Source organism: Zasmidium cellare (genome assembly GCF_010093935.1).
Source record: "Zasmidium cellare ATCC 36951 unplaced genomic scaffold M409scaffold_3, whole genome shotgun sequence".
In the NCBI taxonomy this organism is placed as follows: domain Eukaryota; kingdom Fungi; phylum Ascomycota; class Dothideomycetes; order Mycosphaerellales; family Mycosphaerellaceae; genus Zasmidium; species Zasmidium cellare.
Genome location: NW_022986947.1, coordinates 142,559 through 159,392, shown reverse-complemented (window position 1 = coordinate 159,392; position 16,834 = coordinate 142,559). Strand labels below are relative to the sequence as shown.

Genomic DNA, 16,834 nt, shown 5'->3' with positions numbered 1-16,834 from the left:
AAGTATCCACAAATGCCAAATAATGTCTACGCTTCAAACGCTCAAATCCCAACGCCACATAGCCAGTCATTCATGACGTCCTCTCGATATCCCTCTTCAACGACTCCTTCCTCGCCTCAAACAATTCCGGAATCCACATGACTCCCCTAATCCTCTCCTCCAACTCCACATAATCATGATTCCCCTCATCAGCGGCTGACGTAACAAGTTCCATCACGAACCACCTCCTCTTGGCCGTGTCCTCGCCCGCCTCCAAAGCAGCGACATACACGATCCAAAGCTTCGTTCTCATGAAGCCTTCCCAGTCGATCTTGTTCTTACTGAGCAGCTCGTGCTGCTTTCGCACGTACGTGCTTGAGTTCAGAGGATGAGCGCCGTAGGTTTCGTAGATCCTGCCGATGACTGTAAGCATGGCTAAGCGCCAGCTTTCGAGGAGGCAGCGACTAGTTTTGTCGAATAGATCGCAAACGCTTTCCAAGGGTCGAAGGGTTAGCAGTCTGTGGGCTAGAACGTTTGTCCAGATGATGATATCTGTTCCTCGAGCTTCGTCTGCTCGATTTTCCTTTAGATGTGCATTTACGAGCGAGCCTAGTCGGGTCAAATCGCGATAGACGCCGACGAGAGGGCATCGAACGTCGTCCTGAAAATCTCCTCTAGTGGTAGCACAGTAGTCGGTCGTCGAGCCGCGGAGGTATTCGGCGACCTGCAGCCATCTCTTGGGGAGTGGCACCGCTGGAACGATGTCCTGCCTGAATGATCCGCGTAGCTCGACCCAAGATGTTGCCGCTCGAAGTCGTGGGTTGACCTCAATCCCTTCGAGCCCGCCCTCTAAGGATTCGATGATGCTGAGGAGACCTCTCCGCTGTGGTAGCCATCGATCATACGCGCCAGCGATCTCAGTGTAGACAAGCAATCCCGTTATGCACCCCAATATATGTGTGCTGATTTCGCCCAAAGCCATCCGCTTTCTAATATTGGAAACGGCCATTTGATGGTAATGCACTGACGTAGCCGTCTCACGAGGAAGCTTGTCTGGGTTCTTGGTGGCCTCGAGGTGCAGCTCTGAGTTGGCTAGAATCTGGTTGAACGTAGCGGGATCATCGAGGCCTACGGAGAACCAGTCCTCTCGATGGGCGTTGAACAGACAATCGCCCTTTTCTCTCCATACTTTAAACTAGTCAGCAAAGCCCCGGTGCATGATAAGAGGCCCTTGCCACATACTGTTCGCCAACAACGCCTTCCCAACCTGGTCCAGCTCCACGGGAATCGGAAAAAACGTATGCACACCACCTCCTCCAATTGCCGGTTTTGGCGCAGGTACAATCTCTGTGGGTGCATTGAAATCCACCAGCACATCAATGGGTACCTCGACAAACCGCGTCTTCTTCGGCTTTCGTCTCGATCGGCCAATGTCCTTCATCGCATGCCGCCTTATGCTGCTAATGGCAGTAGCGTCTCGCATTTGATCGACATCGGAGAAGGTCACGAACTGAAAGCTTGTTGGTCCTTTGGGTGCTTTATTACTTGATGCGGAAGTTGGTCCTTTAGCAAATGCTTTGGCCATGGTTGTCTGTACTGTCAGATGCTGGTGCTGAAGCTGTCGCACGAGTATTTGAGAAGTTGTAGGCTCATCCGCTGCTTCTGCTCTCGTGCCTCTCTGGCCTTTCCAAGGTTCTGTGACTTGTTGTTGGTCCTGTCTTGATTGCCATTTTGTCAGTCGTGGGGCTTTTGGGCTTGTATGGGCCTCGAACGATGAGCTCAGCAGCATTTGTAAAGTCGTCTAAGCTTCGCGCTAGAAGCGTACTAGCCTTATTGATAGAACGGAATTGACGGGCCGATCCACACCACATGCCAAATTGGGATAACATCACGTGATTGACTTGCCCTCTACAACGTACGGTAACGCTGGCAAGAAAGCCAACCTGGAATGCTCTTTAAGAGTCTCATGGGAGCTGAGCCTCCATTCTGCTCCAAATCGGGCCACGTTTCGAGGCTCACTCTCATTGGCCAGCCGGTCATGCACGGAGGATTGTTAATCCGTTCCGCCTCAACGTCACTTCTACACTCCATGTTCGCTTAAGTCCTGCGTCTCTTCATAAGAAACTGCTCATCAAGCGAGCGAGCTTACAGACACGGACACTTCAAGGTTCTCACTCGCTGGCCGACGAGCTCTGTCGGTTTCGCCGAGTTGGTGCTCCTTAGGGCAGCGACGGAACAGAATGGAAAAGGTGTTGACAAGCTTTTGGACCGCGTGCACCTCATTGCTTTCATGCACGAGCTGAACGGACGCGGATCCATCCCACGATGCAAGACAAAGTGCAAGGTACCCGGCCACTCAGGGCAAAGGTCCGAAGCGTCTACAAGAACTCCAGGGGCCGCTGACAGGTTCTCTCTGATGGCTCCCAGTCGTTGCTGGATAGACTGCGGGCACGCCTGTTTAACGCGGACTGCGATCACATGTCATATAGAAGAAATTCAATTTCTTCTGGAATGCTGCTGCATTCTCATCTACCCGCAACTTGGCTCCGATGATCACTGTCGATTTCCTTAGTGATCCTCAGTGAGCTGAACGGCTCGGACAATACATTCTCGCATATTCTAGAGTGACTTACACTATCCAACAACATACTCACCTAGAAAATGATGGGCCGCTCCATGGGAATCAGACGGAGCAGCCCATTACAATGCATTCAGTAGGTCAGCGCTACCAAGGTCTATCGAGAAAATGTTGCTAACACTTTCCCGCCGCGTAGCAAACAACCGAGCCCAGACTGGTGGCCTGAGATCCATGGAACAACTAATACTACGCAGGATTTAGACTGAAGGACGGACAATTTCGTCGATTGGCTGTCTATAGCCACGCCGTGGCTCATGGAATGCACCCGCTGGACAAACTTGTGAGGTCTGGACGTACACATCCGTCTGAGGAGCCCGATAGAGTAAAATCACTATTACTCGGAACTCCAGCCCTCTCATCATATAACGTCGCTAATCATTGTTTAGACGTCTTTTAACCTTCCAGTTTGCGACTGTCAGATCGTGAGGCCGTCTTCTCGAAGAAGGTTCAGCAAAGGAGCAGGCTATTGAAGTTATGTGGCAGCATCACACACGTCTCACGCCACCAACAGTACTACGATACTCTAGGCTGAGCCCAACAGTCGATTCAAGAAGTCACGAGGCCAGAGAGTAGTCTGGCTACAACCACCAAGCGCTGGTGCTAAAAGATGCTAAGCCGAGATCGAGAGACTTCGCTCGCCGTCTCGAAGGCTGCGAAAGCCTCTCCCACTCTGTCACCTTCCCAAATCAGAGTATGATGGTGAACATGCCCATGTTATGAGCACAGAAGCCCAGCGCATCGACTTTGTCCAGTAGTATGACCTGGCACTCTCCGTCTCGACACCACTGCTAACGACTCGGCCATTGCAGACGTGGTTAGACTCGTGCAAATACCTCATCAGCCATTTCGAAGTCAACTGACCACTTTGGCTTCTTCGAGAGCGCCCACAGCCTCCCGTTGCTTCTAGGCGGGTGACCGTGCAGGACTGGCGGCGAGTTGGAATCCTTATTAGAAACCAATCGATGATGATGGCGTATCTACGAGTGGCATCAGATGCAGTCCGAGGCTGGTGAAGGCACGCAAAATGTTTCATAAAAGGAGGGTCGACCATGGGTGGTTTGCTCTCTCATCTCAAGCACCCAGCAGTCCTCAGCAGCAGCCTTCCACCCTCGCAGTCGTTCATCATGCCTTCGCTTTTCAAAGTTGGCCTGGCTACTTTGGCCGCCCTTGTCATTCATGTCGCTGCTGATATCATTGGTCCCATTGACATTGGGCCATACAAAGGCATCACTTTGACGATCTCGAAGGATAACACGATCAACTCCACCAATCCGATCAATTTTGTTGGTGGCAGTACCACTCGCTCAGAAATTGAAAGTATTGGCAGTCTTCGTAACCGGGGTGTGCTGGAAGAGCGTCACAGCCAGGGTGTCGTTTTCAATTTCAACAACTTTCCGTTCGGGGCCTCAACCACGATCAATGCTTACATCTCTGGTATCAGACGGAGCGATGGTGCAATGGTCTTCGTGGACAAGAATGGAAACTGGTAAGTAGCCAAACTGCCTGGCCCCTGAAAATGACACACGAGCATGATGGTCAAGACGACAACTAATACCCTACAGGTACATTCCGAAAGCGACTCCCAACCAGCAAACTGCTATCCCCACGAACAGCATTACCATTCCTGTTCCAACCAATAGCAAGGGAGCTGGATTCAACGTCACCCTACCTGGTGCAATCGCGGGAAGCAGAGTCAGCTATGTCGTAAACGGAACTTTGGCCTTCTTCACGAATGGCGGTTCCAATGGAGTTGCATCCATAGTGATGCCATCTCCCAGCGCTTCTGGCGACCAAAGCTACAACTACTTTGTGCGTAAGATCAAAGGAGAAATGACATCAGCAGCGACTGATTTGTATACAGTGGGGTTTCTCTGAATTCACTTTCAACGGAGGTGGAGATTTGTACATGAACCCGAGCGCCGTTGACTTCGCAGGTGAGTAGTCTCTCCCCCACAAAGTTCTGTTTCCTCAACACTGGCTCCCATAAGGCTGCCCAAATACCTTTCTGATCTATAACACTACGGGAAAGTACGTGGGCGGCGCCAACGGCCTTGAAGTTGACGCCGCGACCACGACGTCGAAGAATCTTGCAACATAGGCCAGCAAGGACGGCCAGCCTTGGGACAAACTAACCGTTAAGAACAACAAGGGGCAACTCGTTCGTGTTCTCTCACCAAACACTTACCGTGGTTTCGATAACAAGAACGGCAACGCCTTCAATGGCTACTATGAGCCTTACGTCAACCAAGTCTACTCGAAGTACACGAACGGAAACAACCTCTTGCTGTACACCAATGCCGGGACTTCTAGCTACAGTGTAACCAACAACCAATTGAACTGCTACGGAGACAACCAAGGTGAGAGTTTCTAGCCAAGACTGTTCCGCCTGGTATAAACGCTAATGTTTGGTTCTCTCTTGCAGGATATCCCAAGCCCTTAACAGCCGATATCTTCTCCTGCAACACCGGTCCATTCGGAAACATCACCCAGTACAACAACCAGCATCAGGTACATCATTCATCCCTAAAGCCTTCAAACGATGTACTTACTAACGCTCAGCCAGCAAAACGTCCCAGTCCTCTGTTCAGCTTTCGTTCGCTCCATGCTTCTCGTCAGCGGCAGCCAACCAGCAGGTCCAGTCCGCCAGTACTACCAGAACACGCCCACCGACTGGTATTCATACTACGCACACAACGCAAGCTTTAGCGGCATCGGCTATGCTTTCCAGTTTGACGACACCAATGCTGCAGGTACTGCGGACCAGTCGGGTACTGTACACGCACAGAATGCTGCCTTGGACACGCTGCTGATTGGCGGTTTTGGCTGGGGTGGTTATGCTCCTGGCCAGTATGCCTAGATGCAAGTGATGGAATAGTGTGGTAAGGGGGAAAAGCGTTGAGGCTGGGACGCTCGTTTCGGACACGAAGAACGCTCATTAAAGATGAATGTGAAGAATGCAGGACCTTGGATCTACGAGGCCAGATACGTCGAGATGTAGAAAATTGAATACTCATTGAAGCTGCACAAGCCGCTATGATTGAGCCCGATCGCCTAGTCATATGACTTCTACAAGAGCAGCGAACCAAGGGCCAAGCCCCCGATCAAACTGAGTAGAGCATCTCGCCCACTTCTCTCCCCCAGAGCAGACGCAGCCGACGATGACGACGAGGATGCAGGACCGGACGAAGTCGCTGACGGCGCCGTACTAGACGTTGAAGTACCTGAACCTGAAGTGGGTCCAGATCCGCTAGCATTGCTGCCACCAGCGTCACCCGTGCTGCTACTATTACTGCCTGTGATGGCAGCCTGCCTCCTAACGACCGGGTATTGATACGTCCCATTCAGCAACTGCTGCTCAGCCCCATACCACCTCAACAGAGCTGTGATGTTGCCGCCTCCTGGGGGACCAGGAAGCCAATTACTAGTCCAGTTGGACGGTGGCGGGTTGTCGGCAGCTTGCACGAGGACCTGGAATGGGCCATTTGATCGCGACGCGTTACTCCCGTATACCAAAGAGCCATCAGGGTAGGTGATGTTGCTTCTGTCACCAATTGCGTAAACGTTGAGGTCGTTCGGGATGAGGTAGTTGTCGAGGTAGGCCGTCAAGCTCCAGAAACCGAGTGACATGAGCGGTGGCTTCGAGGAGAATGTGTAGATGATCGCTTCGTCTCGGCCAAGGCTGTAGCCTCCCACGCCTGCCAGACCTCCTGCTCCCTCAGCACTCGAGCTGTTGGCCCATGAGGGATAGACTGCGTTCGGATTGCTGAGCTGAAGGAAACCAGCAGAGGCAATAGCGGCACGGTAAGTATAGTTCGTGCCGTTGTCAAAGTTGCCGGCTAAGCCACCAGGTTTGGTGATGCTCCAGCCATTATTCAGCACGAAGTTATTATCTGCCGCCGATGCAGCTCTTGTTGCTGTTTGAATCGCAGAGCTGTTCGCAGAATCGATGTCGACTCCAGAGGGCCTCGAATAAGTTCCGTTCGATATGCCGCAAGCCATAAGCATAGGTTTAAGTTCCCGCGCTCCGGCTTCGGTCTCTGGCTGGTCGAAAGGTGCATATCTTGCCAGCAATCGAAGAGCTTTCTCAGCCGGGCTCGTTGCATTGTCGATGGAGATGGTGTATGAGCCCAAGGATGTGATGTTAGGAGCATTTCCCACAACCGTTCTGTTCACATGGCTGAGTGAGGTCTGATCCTGAAGGTCATGTACTGTTTTCACATTACTGGCATTGACACCCCATCGAATCAACAAAATCCCGTAGGTGGTTGGACTTAGAACGTCCGCCACTGACTGATTGGACGATCCATTCCCTGTCGTCTGGACTCCGAACTGAAAAGTTCCATTCTGAGGAGCCCGAATCCGATACTGGCCAGAGCCGTTCACATGTCCAGTGCCGGTATTCGCATAGTTGTCGCCAAACACATCGTAAAACGAGAAAAGTGCATACTGTGACGATGGTATATCAGGGACGGTGAGTGCCAAGTCGGTTTGGCTCAGGTCGAGTACAGCTGTCGAATACAGCGTGTCGACGTTCGGCTTGACTACTGTCCTGTTGTCCGGCGTCGAGAGCTCGCGGGAATGATAGATGAAATTGCTGACGTTGTATGTCAGGAAACGATTGGCAAGCTGGTGGAAGGCTAGCAGTGGGTATCCATAAGTCAACGCAAAAGCGGTGGCATTTTGGGGTGAGGTAGAATTCTGTGCAGAGATGCAAGGCAGCAACAAAACTACACCAAATTCGATTCTCATCTTGCGATACCTGTCGCAGTAGGTACAGATGTTCACGAGAGGTAGAGAAGAGAGTGCTCAGGATCCTTGAGAGCTTCAAAGAGACCAAACTTGCCATGGTGCGGCTCTTGAGGTCATTCTGCACCACCACTACTGCATGCTAGCAAGCCTCCGCACGGTTAGTGTATTGCTTGTTTCTCCCGGAGAGAGGGACTCTCACGATGAGCGAATCACGCAATTCAGTAAGTGATCGGCATTGCATTTACCTGTTCCTCGTTGTGGCGCCCTGGACCGAGGCCGTAAAAGGCAGGAGATAGGAACATGCGGGGGCAACGTACTGTGAAAATGTGTTAAGTAGAGTAGTCTCTTCTGCCTGGTAGAAACATCACTCTCGGTTCGGAGTGTTGTAGCAGTCCGCCACGCATCCCGTGGCTGTTGAGCAGTCTCCTTCTGCAAATCTCCTGCCTGCTCGGCACTCAACGAAATGCCTTCGCCGTTGTTCTCGTCTCTTCATATATCGTCACCTCAGGAGCCAGGCCCTTTGCTGTTCTCAAGTCGGCGCCGAACTCGCCGTGGTTTCAATGCCCTCAGCGGCCTCATAAGTTGTGACCTTCCAATTCCCGTCCCGACCCCTTCGAAACCTGAAGACAGCGACACTCGGCTTCGTCACTCCCAGAGGCAGCCCACTAACTTCTAGATTCATGAAGACCGTAGCCGTTCCGGCTTCCTCGTTGACATCCGTATCCATGTCGAGGATTTTGAGTCGGTACGAGTCCTCGGTAGACGCGATCATGTTTTTCAGATGACCCATGAATTGGCGGAAGTCCAGTGGAATCGGATCATAAGGATGCGTCGGTATCACTGTGAAGCTTGGATCGATTACGCCACGCCAGATGGGATGGTCTGGGTCGAGCAAGCGTCGGTCCAAGGCGTTTTCCCAAGCCCGAACCATCCTGGATGACACTAAGATCAGTACAAACCGGCTATAGGAAAGTGAACGTTCAGTACGTCTCGAGATAAGTCGCAGTAGGGGGCTTGTTCTTTGACTTCGTCCTGCCCGCAGCCATTGAGACAGCGAACGGGTCATCGCGGCTGGGCGCCATCGTTCACGTGGTGGAGTCAGTCGCAATGCGCTTTTCGATTGGTATGGGTGGCGTCGTTCGAATCGAGACGAACGTTCTGAAAGAGCTGGAAACTGACAAGCTCAATAAGGTCAATGTCGAGGCGTTCGTCCTGGCTGTAGCCGAAAGCTATATACCCGGTGTGGAAGATCGCTGATCTTCTAGAACGATGGCTAGGGATCTGGCGGGTGCCCGCATGGAATGCCTGCAAGACATCGTTCATGACTCCATTGGTCCATGAACTAGCTTGGAAAAGCTCAGGGGTCTTGGGAGTTGATAATGCAATACCGGCAGCTGCTGTCAAAGTGAGTCGGAAGTCGGGATTCCCAAATGATTGTTTCACATATATCATGCACATGTAAAGCGGGTTCTCGAGTTCCTGATGCGTATCCCGTAGAAGCTCGGTGAGTATTCTGTCCCCGTTGAGTGAGTTCGCGAGAGAATGCGAGATAGTCACCCCTGCTCAGCACAGTTCGTCTGTCCAGGGTGACCTGAACAGGTTTGCTGGCAGCGGCGGGGATAGTTGCAGCAGATAAGGGAGGAAACATACACCAGCAGTTCAAAGGTTCGAAAGCTGATTATTGGGATGAGGGTTCTCGTGGCCCTGGACGTATATTGGATGTCAAAGCCTCACGTGCATGTCGTGCATGTTCTTTGACGGAAAGTTTGACAGTCATAACTTCCAACAGCTCAGTCTTGCAAGACCAGGCGGTCTATCTCGTCCACAAGTCGGTCGATCAGATGTGAGGCGACCTCTGTATCCTTGGCTTCAGGGCCGCTCGACGAGAACATCATCCCAATTGCACCCAGCCAGCCCTTCGCATATTGGACAAGAGATACACGGCCGGTCTGCTTCGGCACTGTGTAGATAGGTGGCCGTGGAGCTTTGGGTATCTTGCGGAGGAACCAAACGTAGTGGTTACATTCTTCGAGCCAAAATGCGGCATCCTGAGTTGCAAATTGGACCTCGAGCTTCAAGCGGTCAATCTGAAGCTGTTGTTGGGCAATCAGGCGCTCCATCTTGTTGATTTCCAACGTTGTTGTGGGATTAATCAAGCCGTCAATGCTAGGGACCAAGTCGCTCTGTGTCGCTTTGATGGTGACAGGAGCTGCTTCGACTTCCACACCAGCAAGTTCAAATCGCTGTTTGCGGAGCGACATGAGATCCTTGTGGAGAAATTCGAATCTGTTCTGCAACCTCTCGCAAGCGGATTCAGAGAATCGCATAGATTCCTCTCTCAGCGAGCCAGTGTCTACCTCATCCAAGCTGCCAATCCCGCCGTTAAACTCGCCACTCAGAGCAGGATTGGAAGCGGCAGGTCGTTCCAGGCCTGGGATTGGCCGATCTCTTCGATCCAGTTCAGGGACAAGATCGTCAGCCGACAACATTTGCACATCGTCCATTGATTGAGTGCGTGTGAGTGAGTCAGATTGTGCTCCAGCTGAAGTGTGTTTTCGCAGCACATGCCTGGTGCGGTCCTTGGGGTACAGGAAGCGTTGGCCACAATAATGGCATTTGTACGGCCGGCTGTTGGCTGCCATGTGATTTCTCTCGTGATGGCGTAGGTCGCTTGGCACATCGAACACTCGATCGCATTGTGCGCAGGGGTAGGCGCCGACAATTCGCTGCCCCCGACGACTACTCGAGGACGCCGCGCTGGCCATTGATTGCAGGCTGGTTGTCGAATCATGCCTTGGCGCAGCTTGGAAAGGGGTCTGTGTGGTAGTCGTTGCCAAGTTTGACGATGATTCTGAGACAAGCGCATTGTGTTGAAAGTTGAGGTTATCCGTGAGAGGTCCATTGTTCAGAGGAACTTGCTGGTCTAACCACCCTTGAAGAGGATCACCAGGAGCACTCGACAAGCCATAGCTGTCAACTCCATTGTGATGAGGTTGGGGGAAATGGTCTTTGCCCAAGTCGTGGTCACCACCCGAGGCTAAATCCCATGTCAACAGGTCTTCTGTTGTGAAGTCGGCATCGTCGAAGTCAAGTGAGAAGTTCGCCATAATGGTCATATAGCTACAGGCATGGGCTGACAAGAAGGAGGTCGTAAAGTCCCCAGCACTGTGGAGTGCAGCAGCTATATGGAAGCGATTGGTCTCAGCCGCCGACAGCTGGAGAGGCAAGGGCGGCCGGGCGCAGCTGCATCTTGCCCCCCGCTTAGCCTCGACAGGTGCAGCTTCAATCGACAGCCTGTCGAAATCGACGACAAACTTGATTGAGAATTCACTGATCACCTTCGATCAGGGCCAGATTTTCTAGGTCATTCAGAAGGTAGTCCAATGCCTCTGCAGTCCGGTCTGGGTCGTCGAGTGCATGTTCGTTCTTCTCAATCTTGAGAAGGGCTTTGATCCCAAGCAACCACCCTTTGGCACGCTGTTTTGGCGATGTGCGGCCCATCTCATCGTATTTGAAGTATAGCAACGGCGGCTGGCGTTGGTGATCATTGCTGACAAGCTCTGCGAAGTAGTTCCGTTCAGCCAGCCAAAGCCCAGCATCGTCTCGAGCAGCTTTCAACTTCATCACGAGAGTCTCGTTTGATTCGGAGATATGAGGGCTGACTTCAAAGGTCGACCCTGCATCAAATGCTTGCGAGGCAGAGTGATCGATAGCCTCGTCCGGGGTCGTGAATTGATTGGCATTGTTCGAAGTTACGGTGCCGCACTCACGTCCATTCAAGTCCTGCTGCGAATCATGCGGCATGCCATGCTTGCGACGCATGTGCCGTACCAAGTCCTTCGGGTATAGAAAGCGAACCGTGCATACAGAGCAAGCATACGGACGGTCGTCCTTCGATATATGCTTCCTCTGATGATGTCGTAGCTCGCTGGGTACGTCGAACGTGGCAGCACACTCGTCACAGCGATAGCCACGAACAATGCGAAGCCCACGTTTGCTGGAGACTGATACAGCACTGTCCATCGAGTGCATGCTTGAGTCTGATGCCTGATGGGAAAGGGTGTGGTGCCCGTGAGGCAGGGGAGCCAGGCACGGAGAGGGGGGCATTGATGGCGTGGGACCTAACGTGGACGGCGTGTTGTCTTGATTTAGAGATGTCGTTCTCGACAAAATTATCGAAGATCCCCCAGAGTCCACGGGGATAGTCTCAACTGGCGGAAGCGACTCATTCTCAGCAGCGCACAACTGCGAGTGCAAGTCACGATTTCCTGTGGAGCGTTTTGGACCGCGGTGGCTCGGCTCAGGAGAGCCCTCGAGCAATTGGGCCTTCTCATCTTGAAATATGGCTGGAGCAGTCGTGTCTGACAGTTCGCAGCTTTCATCGGCTTGAAGAATATTTTCCAACTCCGGAAACAGCGGCAGATCGTCAAGGTACCCATCAGAGGGTAGTTCAACAAGATCATTCCAATGCGTTTGAGCCTCGAATGCATCCGTACCCAGATCAAGCTGCAGATCGATGGTGTCTTCCATGTCTTGGCTTTTCTTTGAAGCCAGGAAAGATGGTGCAATGGCAGCCTGTCTTCTCACGGAAGGGCAGAGAGGCAATCGCAATGCCGCCCACAGTCCGACCTCCAAGTCGGCGGCCAGACTACACCAAAATGGGCCTAGCTCAATCTGCGTGCATGAATGTTTCTGCATGAGGGCGGCATGAGCACGCATCCTGTCGCTTGCTTCACCGGTCATACATGAGGCCTTCGAATCATAGTGACGCTTCCGCTTCATCTGAGATTTACGGCAATTCCAGTCCTTCGACGTCTTTTGATAGCTGCACCAGAGCTCGATCGGTAGATTGGTGCTCTTCGCCACAAGCCTTCTTCTTAACCCCAACAAGAATGCCAATGGCAACGAGCCACGCCCTCGCTCGTCGTTGGACGGACATTTTGTTCTCTGGTGGGGGCTTGTCGTCGGCTCCTGTAGGCTGCGTTTGACGCTGCTGCTGGTCTTCGTTATCATCGAATAAGAGCCTGATCAGCCTGTTGCGTTCTTCAAGCCAGGCGATTGCATTGGCCCTCACTCGCTCGAGCTCAGACTCAAGTTCATCTTTCTGATTCGTTAAGAGCTCGATCTTTGGGCATACCAAGTCGAATCCACACGCGAGACACTCGCAAGCGACGGGGTCGTTCCGCTCAGAACCGAGCGATCCCGTCGCCTTTCTCTTCTTAGACACATTTTGCTGTTCTGTGATGGCCTGGCCACTCTGCAATTGCGGTAACAATGAATCCCCTAAATTGACAACTTCGGGGGCTGCAGCACATCCAGACGTTGAGGAGCTGATCGCGCTCTGTGCAACTGTACTTGCCAGCGCGTGTCCAGCCTGGAATTCCTCATGTTCCTGAAGACGCGACTCCAAGATCTGATTTATGAAGGACAAGTCTCCTATATTTTCTTCCAGTTCTGTCAGACGATCAATCGCTTTGGCCAGAATCTTGGCTTTACCCGGGTTTGTTGCGGTGCTCTCTGCATTGTCTACAGCCTCTCGCACACCTCCCAGTCTGCGTATCTTTCGCCGAAGCTTTTCGAACTGCTCGTTGAAGTTCTGTCCGATTCGTTCTTCAACGGCATTGTGGGCAACGCTTTGAAGAGAATGGCCATTCTGTGCGTCTGCGGACGGAGATGCTGGCGCAGATGATTCCTGACGGGAAGCAGAAGAATCCGGAGGAATCGGTTCGATCTCGACGGTTGATTTGGGGCGTAGGCTGCTCATATGTCCCGTCGAATCCGAACGCCGCCCACGATCGGGATCCGTGCGCGTAGACAACTGCCCATCGCTCCTGAGACATGTCAAGCGGAGCCGTGCGCATCTGCCGCATGGTTGCGTGAGATCGCCCGTACATCTGGCTTTGAATCGGCGACATATATCGCAAGCGGTCGATTGCTGACCATGTCTACGGTCTAGGTGCCTCCTGAGGTCCTTCGGATAAAGGAAGCGCTCTCCACAATTCTGAACAGTGCATGAGTGCGGCAGCTGTTCCTTTGGGATGTGTTTCCTCTCATGCTGCCGTAAATCACTTGGCGTGTCGAATGTGGAAGAGCACTGCGTGCACTGATAAGCACTGACAAGTCTTCGACCTCGACCGAGCAAGTTAGATGACTCTTCGAAGCGGCTATATTGAGAGCCCAAGCTAGAGGCCGAAGTTTGGCGTGAGAGAGCTTGTGTGGATGGATCATCGTAAGGTGACCACGGCGTGGCGCCAGAAGCATTGTCGAGTGGACTTAATGGACGTGGATGTTGCACCGCCGCAGGAGTCAGAGAGTTGAGTATCGAAGGATGGGGAAGGTCCCAAGTAGCTTCGTAGTCGTTGGCATTGAAGTCCCAGTCAAAATCAAGGTCGTCGAGGTGCGACTGGAAGTTAGCATCCATGGCTTCAATGTCGTAACAACGTGGACCGTCGCTTGATGACGGACCGCGAAAGCCCAGCGCGTATTTCAATGATCGTTGTTCCCAAAGGCCGCCGCCGACGAGTCCTCCAAGCCAGCGGCCACCCAGCGGCCTGTGGCGTGCCGCTAGTGCGAACAGAGGTGCCTGCATACGCCAACACCCTCTCCAGACATAAGAGAAACGGCACGAAGGCCCTTCAGTTCAAAATCTCTCCCATTTTCACGTCCAGACTAGAAGCGCCTAATGCTAAGCGCTAGACACATATGTACAGAACAACAAGCCGAATCGTTGTGGCAGGATAAGTACACAAGTTTTTAAACAACAAGAGAGCTTGTCCAACTCCTTCCCAATGACGATGCAAGACTCGCTGTGATCAGTTCCGTTGCTTTGACTTCCTCTTCTCTGGCGACTTGGCCATCCTTAGCACTGCGTTGAGAGGCTTCTATACTCTCAATCTGATGCTGCGGTTGATGTTCTCGAAGACGCTTTGAATGAATCCTGCGATGCCACCTGGGGAACTTGACGGGTAGCCTCCTGGATTCTTGGTTAGCAAAATGCATCGTCTTATGCTTGAAGCTAGGCCACACTCACCCTTCATCGCCTTGTCTGCCACCAACGCGATCAATGCTGCACCAACACCACTGCCGTCTTTTGCGATGCCAATACGGATCTTCTTCTCGCCCTGCGGTCCAATTTCAGGGATCTCCTGCAGCGCTTCGCGAATGTACTCTTCGAAACGAGGGTAGAATTCCACCAAGCTACCATCAACACCAATATCGACAATGTCATCTTCGTTGACCTCGAGCGTAGCGTTGTTGGTCGTTGCGATCTCAGCTGGCTTCTTGAGGGCGTTCGTAGCAAGGACAATGGCTGCGATTGCAACAGCAGACAGACGAGCAGCACGCTTGCCAATGGAAGAAGCAATGAGGCGTACCGCTTCAGCATCTTCTGCCGAGGCTGCTGTGACACCGTACTCTTTGTCAAGAGTTTGTCTGGTCACCTTCAGGCCGGCTGAGTTGTCGCCTGAAGTAATGGACAGAAAGCTGGTATCCAGGCCCCATTGCTTGTAAAGCGGCGAATCTGGTGCGACGTTTGTTGTGCTGTGGACATCGTTCTGGTTGCTATCCTCGTCGCTGAAAAGTGGCACGGCCTTGTCGTTGAGGAGTTTGATCAACGATCGTCGCAGAATCTCACCCAGGAACATGCCGCTCACTCGCTTCTCAAACATCTGGATGCCTGGATTCACGCTCTCTCTGTCGAGGTCGCGATCGTAGGATGTGTCGGGCAAGACAGACATGTGGTTATCGAAGCTACCCCATTCGGTGTTGATGATCATCTCGCCGGTGCTTGTATCGATGTCTCCTGCCGCGGCACCCATCTTCTTGAGCTTGGTGACCTTCTCCAACTTCTCCACGTAGGCTCCATTGGTACCTGTACCAAAGATGGCTCCCAGCAATGTCCCAGTCTTTCCAGGCGATGTGTATGATCTCGCCATGAGCGTACCAACCGTATCGTTCACCAAGGCTGCCACACGCACCGGCAGGCCTAGCGCATCGATCTCCTGCTGCAGTAGAGCGCAAACATCCTTTCCAACAGTATCATGAATATCGAAACCCTTGGTCCACCGAATGAGTGTGCCCTTGTTGATACCGCTCTGTTGTACTGGAAAACTGAATGTGAACCCCAAGCTGAAGACATCCTCCTCTTTGTCGCCCGTCAAGACACTGCTTCTCCTCTCCTTGTGACTCTGATACTGCTCTCCATGGTGTGTCTTCAGAAATAGCTCGATCTGCTTCGCCAAGAAGCTGAATAGCTCATGGCTCGTCTTCGCAACCATCAGATTCTTAGGAATCGCAACCTTGCTCTGCGTGAGAGAGAAGGTACTGTTTCCATGCAGCTGAATCGAGCAGACGCGGAAGTTTGTGCCTCCAAGATCAACAGCCATGTACAGACCCTTCTCCGTACCGTTTGGAACAGCCGTCACATAGGTAGGAATCTGCGACATTGTTGCGCCAGTCTTCTCGAGTCCTTCGTCCATTTGGCGAATGAACTCGTGTACGCCGCGATTCACATCTTGCTTGTTGTACTCGAACTCGGTGGCGACGCGCTCGGCGGCCTGGGCGAGAGCCATGCTGCGTGGGCTTTGGTTGTAGAGGCTCCCGGGTACGTGCGGTGGTGCGCGGCAGTAGAGCTCTTGGACGAACGCGTTCGGCGAGGGACAGCTCGGAGGCGGTTGCGGCGGGTAGGAGCTGCGAAAGAAGAGCAAGTTGCTGTATGGCAGTGGTAGGATGAACTGTAAGACTACTAGCGAGAGGAGGACGACGAAGGTGACCAGAGTAGCAGGCTCGGTAACGCGGTCGAAGAGCTTGGCTGCGAAAGTCCTCTTGCTGCCTCTGAGTTCCCTCAAGAACGGAAGCTCCTGGGCTTCCTCGTGCACCGGCGCAGGCGGCGGAGCTGAATAATGTAGTCGAAGAGCCTCGCTGGGCTGAGCGGGCGAAGAGTAGGAGCGGTGATGGAGTTTGGGTCTTGCCAGTGTTGCGGCTATGGAAGTCGACAGGAAATTGTTTCACGAAGCGTACGGCATACACGAGGCGACAAGACGGGGCGGGTGGAGAGAGACGAGGAGTGGGCGAGTGAATGGGTGTGGATCGTGGGCAATCAATTGGGTCTCCACGCTGACCGTTGCACAGGTGGAAGCGCGAGAAGACGAAGAGCTGCCGATGATCTTGGAGCTCCCATCACTCCTCCTCATCATCCCCGCATTCACTTGCATATTCTAGACTACCAGCCACGTGCTCTACAGCCTCTATCCAATGCACTCTGCGGTCCGAATGCTCTATGGTTCTTGTACTTCGTGAACGTCTGCATTTCACCAGCAGGATCTGGCCATTCTGCTTCCCCATCATCGTTTCGTCACAGCTCCCAAGACCCGTCTCGAGTCCACAACCCGAAGCAACTCCACACAGTTAGTCGCGGCGCTTTTGCGGCGGTACGGCAAACTGCAGGCTTGACGATCGATGCATCAATGG

The 16,834-nt window shown here is 52.8% G+C and overlaps 8 protein-coding genes across 8 annotated transcripts; 1 reads left to right on the top strand and 7 right to left on the bottom strand.

Moving 5' to 3' along the window:
• Window positions 1-70: 70 nt before the first annotated feature.
• Window positions 71-1,564, bottom strand: M409DRAFT_17358 (uncharacterized protein; the record flags this gene model as incomplete). The annotated part of the gene is made up of 2 exons (XM_033804031.1): window positions 71-1,167; window positions 1,222-1,564. The coding sequence occupies 2 exons, from the start codon at window positions 1,562-1,564 to the stop codon at window positions 71-73; spliced, it is 1,440 nt and encodes a 479-aa protein (XP_033673007.1).
• A 2,177-nt stretch (window positions 1,565-3,741) lies between these two features.
• Window positions 3,742-5,474, top strand: M409DRAFT_17357 (glycoside hydrolase family 64 protein; the record flags this gene model as incomplete). Its single annotated transcript, XM_033804030.1, has 7 exons — window positions 3,742-4,103; window positions 4,180-4,426; window positions 4,479-4,551; window positions 4,606-4,645; window positions 4,721-4,974; window positions 5,040-5,125; window positions 5,181-5,474. 7 exons carry the CDS (start codon window positions 3,742-3,744, stop codon window positions 5,472-5,474), a joined length of 1,356 nt encoding a protein of 451 aa, XP_033673006.1.
• A 209-nt stretch (window positions 5,475-5,683) lies between these two features.
• On the bottom strand, window positions 5,684-7,366 carry M409DRAFT_17356 (uncharacterized protein; the record flags this gene model as incomplete). The annotated part of the gene is made up of 1 exon (XM_033804029.1): window positions 5,684-7,366. One exon carries the CDS (start codon window positions 7,364-7,366, stop codon window positions 5,684-5,686), a length of 1,683 nt encoding a protein of 560 aa, XP_033673005.1.
• Window positions 7,367-7,895: 529 nt separating this feature from the next.
• M409DRAFT_17355 (uncharacterized protein) lies at window positions 7,896-8,448 on the bottom strand (the record flags this gene model as incomplete). Its single annotated transcript, XM_033804028.1, has 2 exons — window positions 7,896-8,298; window positions 8,354-8,448. The coding sequence occupies 2 exons, from the start codon at window positions 8,446-8,448 to the stop codon at window positions 7,896-7,898; spliced, it is 498 nt and encodes a 165-aa protein (XP_033673004.1).
• A 708-nt stretch (window positions 8,449-9,156) lies between these two features.
• Window positions 9,157-10,473, bottom strand: M409DRAFT_17354 (uncharacterized protein; the record flags this gene model as incomplete). The annotated part of the gene is made up of 1 exon (XM_033804027.1): window positions 9,157-10,473. The coding sequence occupies one exon, from the start codon at window positions 10,471-10,473 to the stop codon at window positions 9,157-9,159; it is 1,317 nt and encodes a 438-aa protein (XP_033673003.1).
• Window positions 10,474-10,693: 220 nt separating this feature from the next.
• On the bottom strand, window positions 10,694-11,896 carry M409DRAFT_17353 (uncharacterized protein; the record flags this gene model as incomplete). The annotated part of the gene is made up of 1 exon (XM_033804026.1): window positions 10,694-11,896. The coding sequence occupies one exon, from the start codon at window positions 11,894-11,896 to the stop codon at window positions 10,694-10,696; it is 1,203 nt and encodes a 400-aa protein (XP_033673002.1).
• A 259-nt stretch (window positions 11,897-12,155) lies between these two features.
• M409DRAFT_17352 (uncharacterized protein) lies at window positions 12,156-13,130 on the bottom strand (the record flags this gene model as incomplete). Its single annotated transcript, XM_033804025.1, has 1 exon — window positions 12,156-13,130. The coding sequence occupies one exon, from the start codon at window positions 13,128-13,130 to the stop codon at window positions 12,156-12,158; it is 975 nt and encodes a 324-aa protein (XP_033673001.1).
• A 1,117-nt stretch (window positions 13,131-14,247) lies between these two features.
• On the bottom strand, window positions 14,248-16,578 carry M409DRAFT_62919 (uncharacterized protein; the record flags this gene model as incomplete). The annotated part of the gene is made up of 3 exons (XM_033815362.1): window positions 14,248-14,339; window positions 14,397-16,346; window positions 16,392-16,578. The coding sequence occupies 3 exons, from the start codon at window positions 16,576-16,578 to the stop codon at window positions 14,248-14,250; spliced, it is 2,229 nt and encodes a 742-aa protein (XP_033673000.1).
• Between the last annotated feature and the right edge of the window lie 256 nt (window positions 16,579-16,834).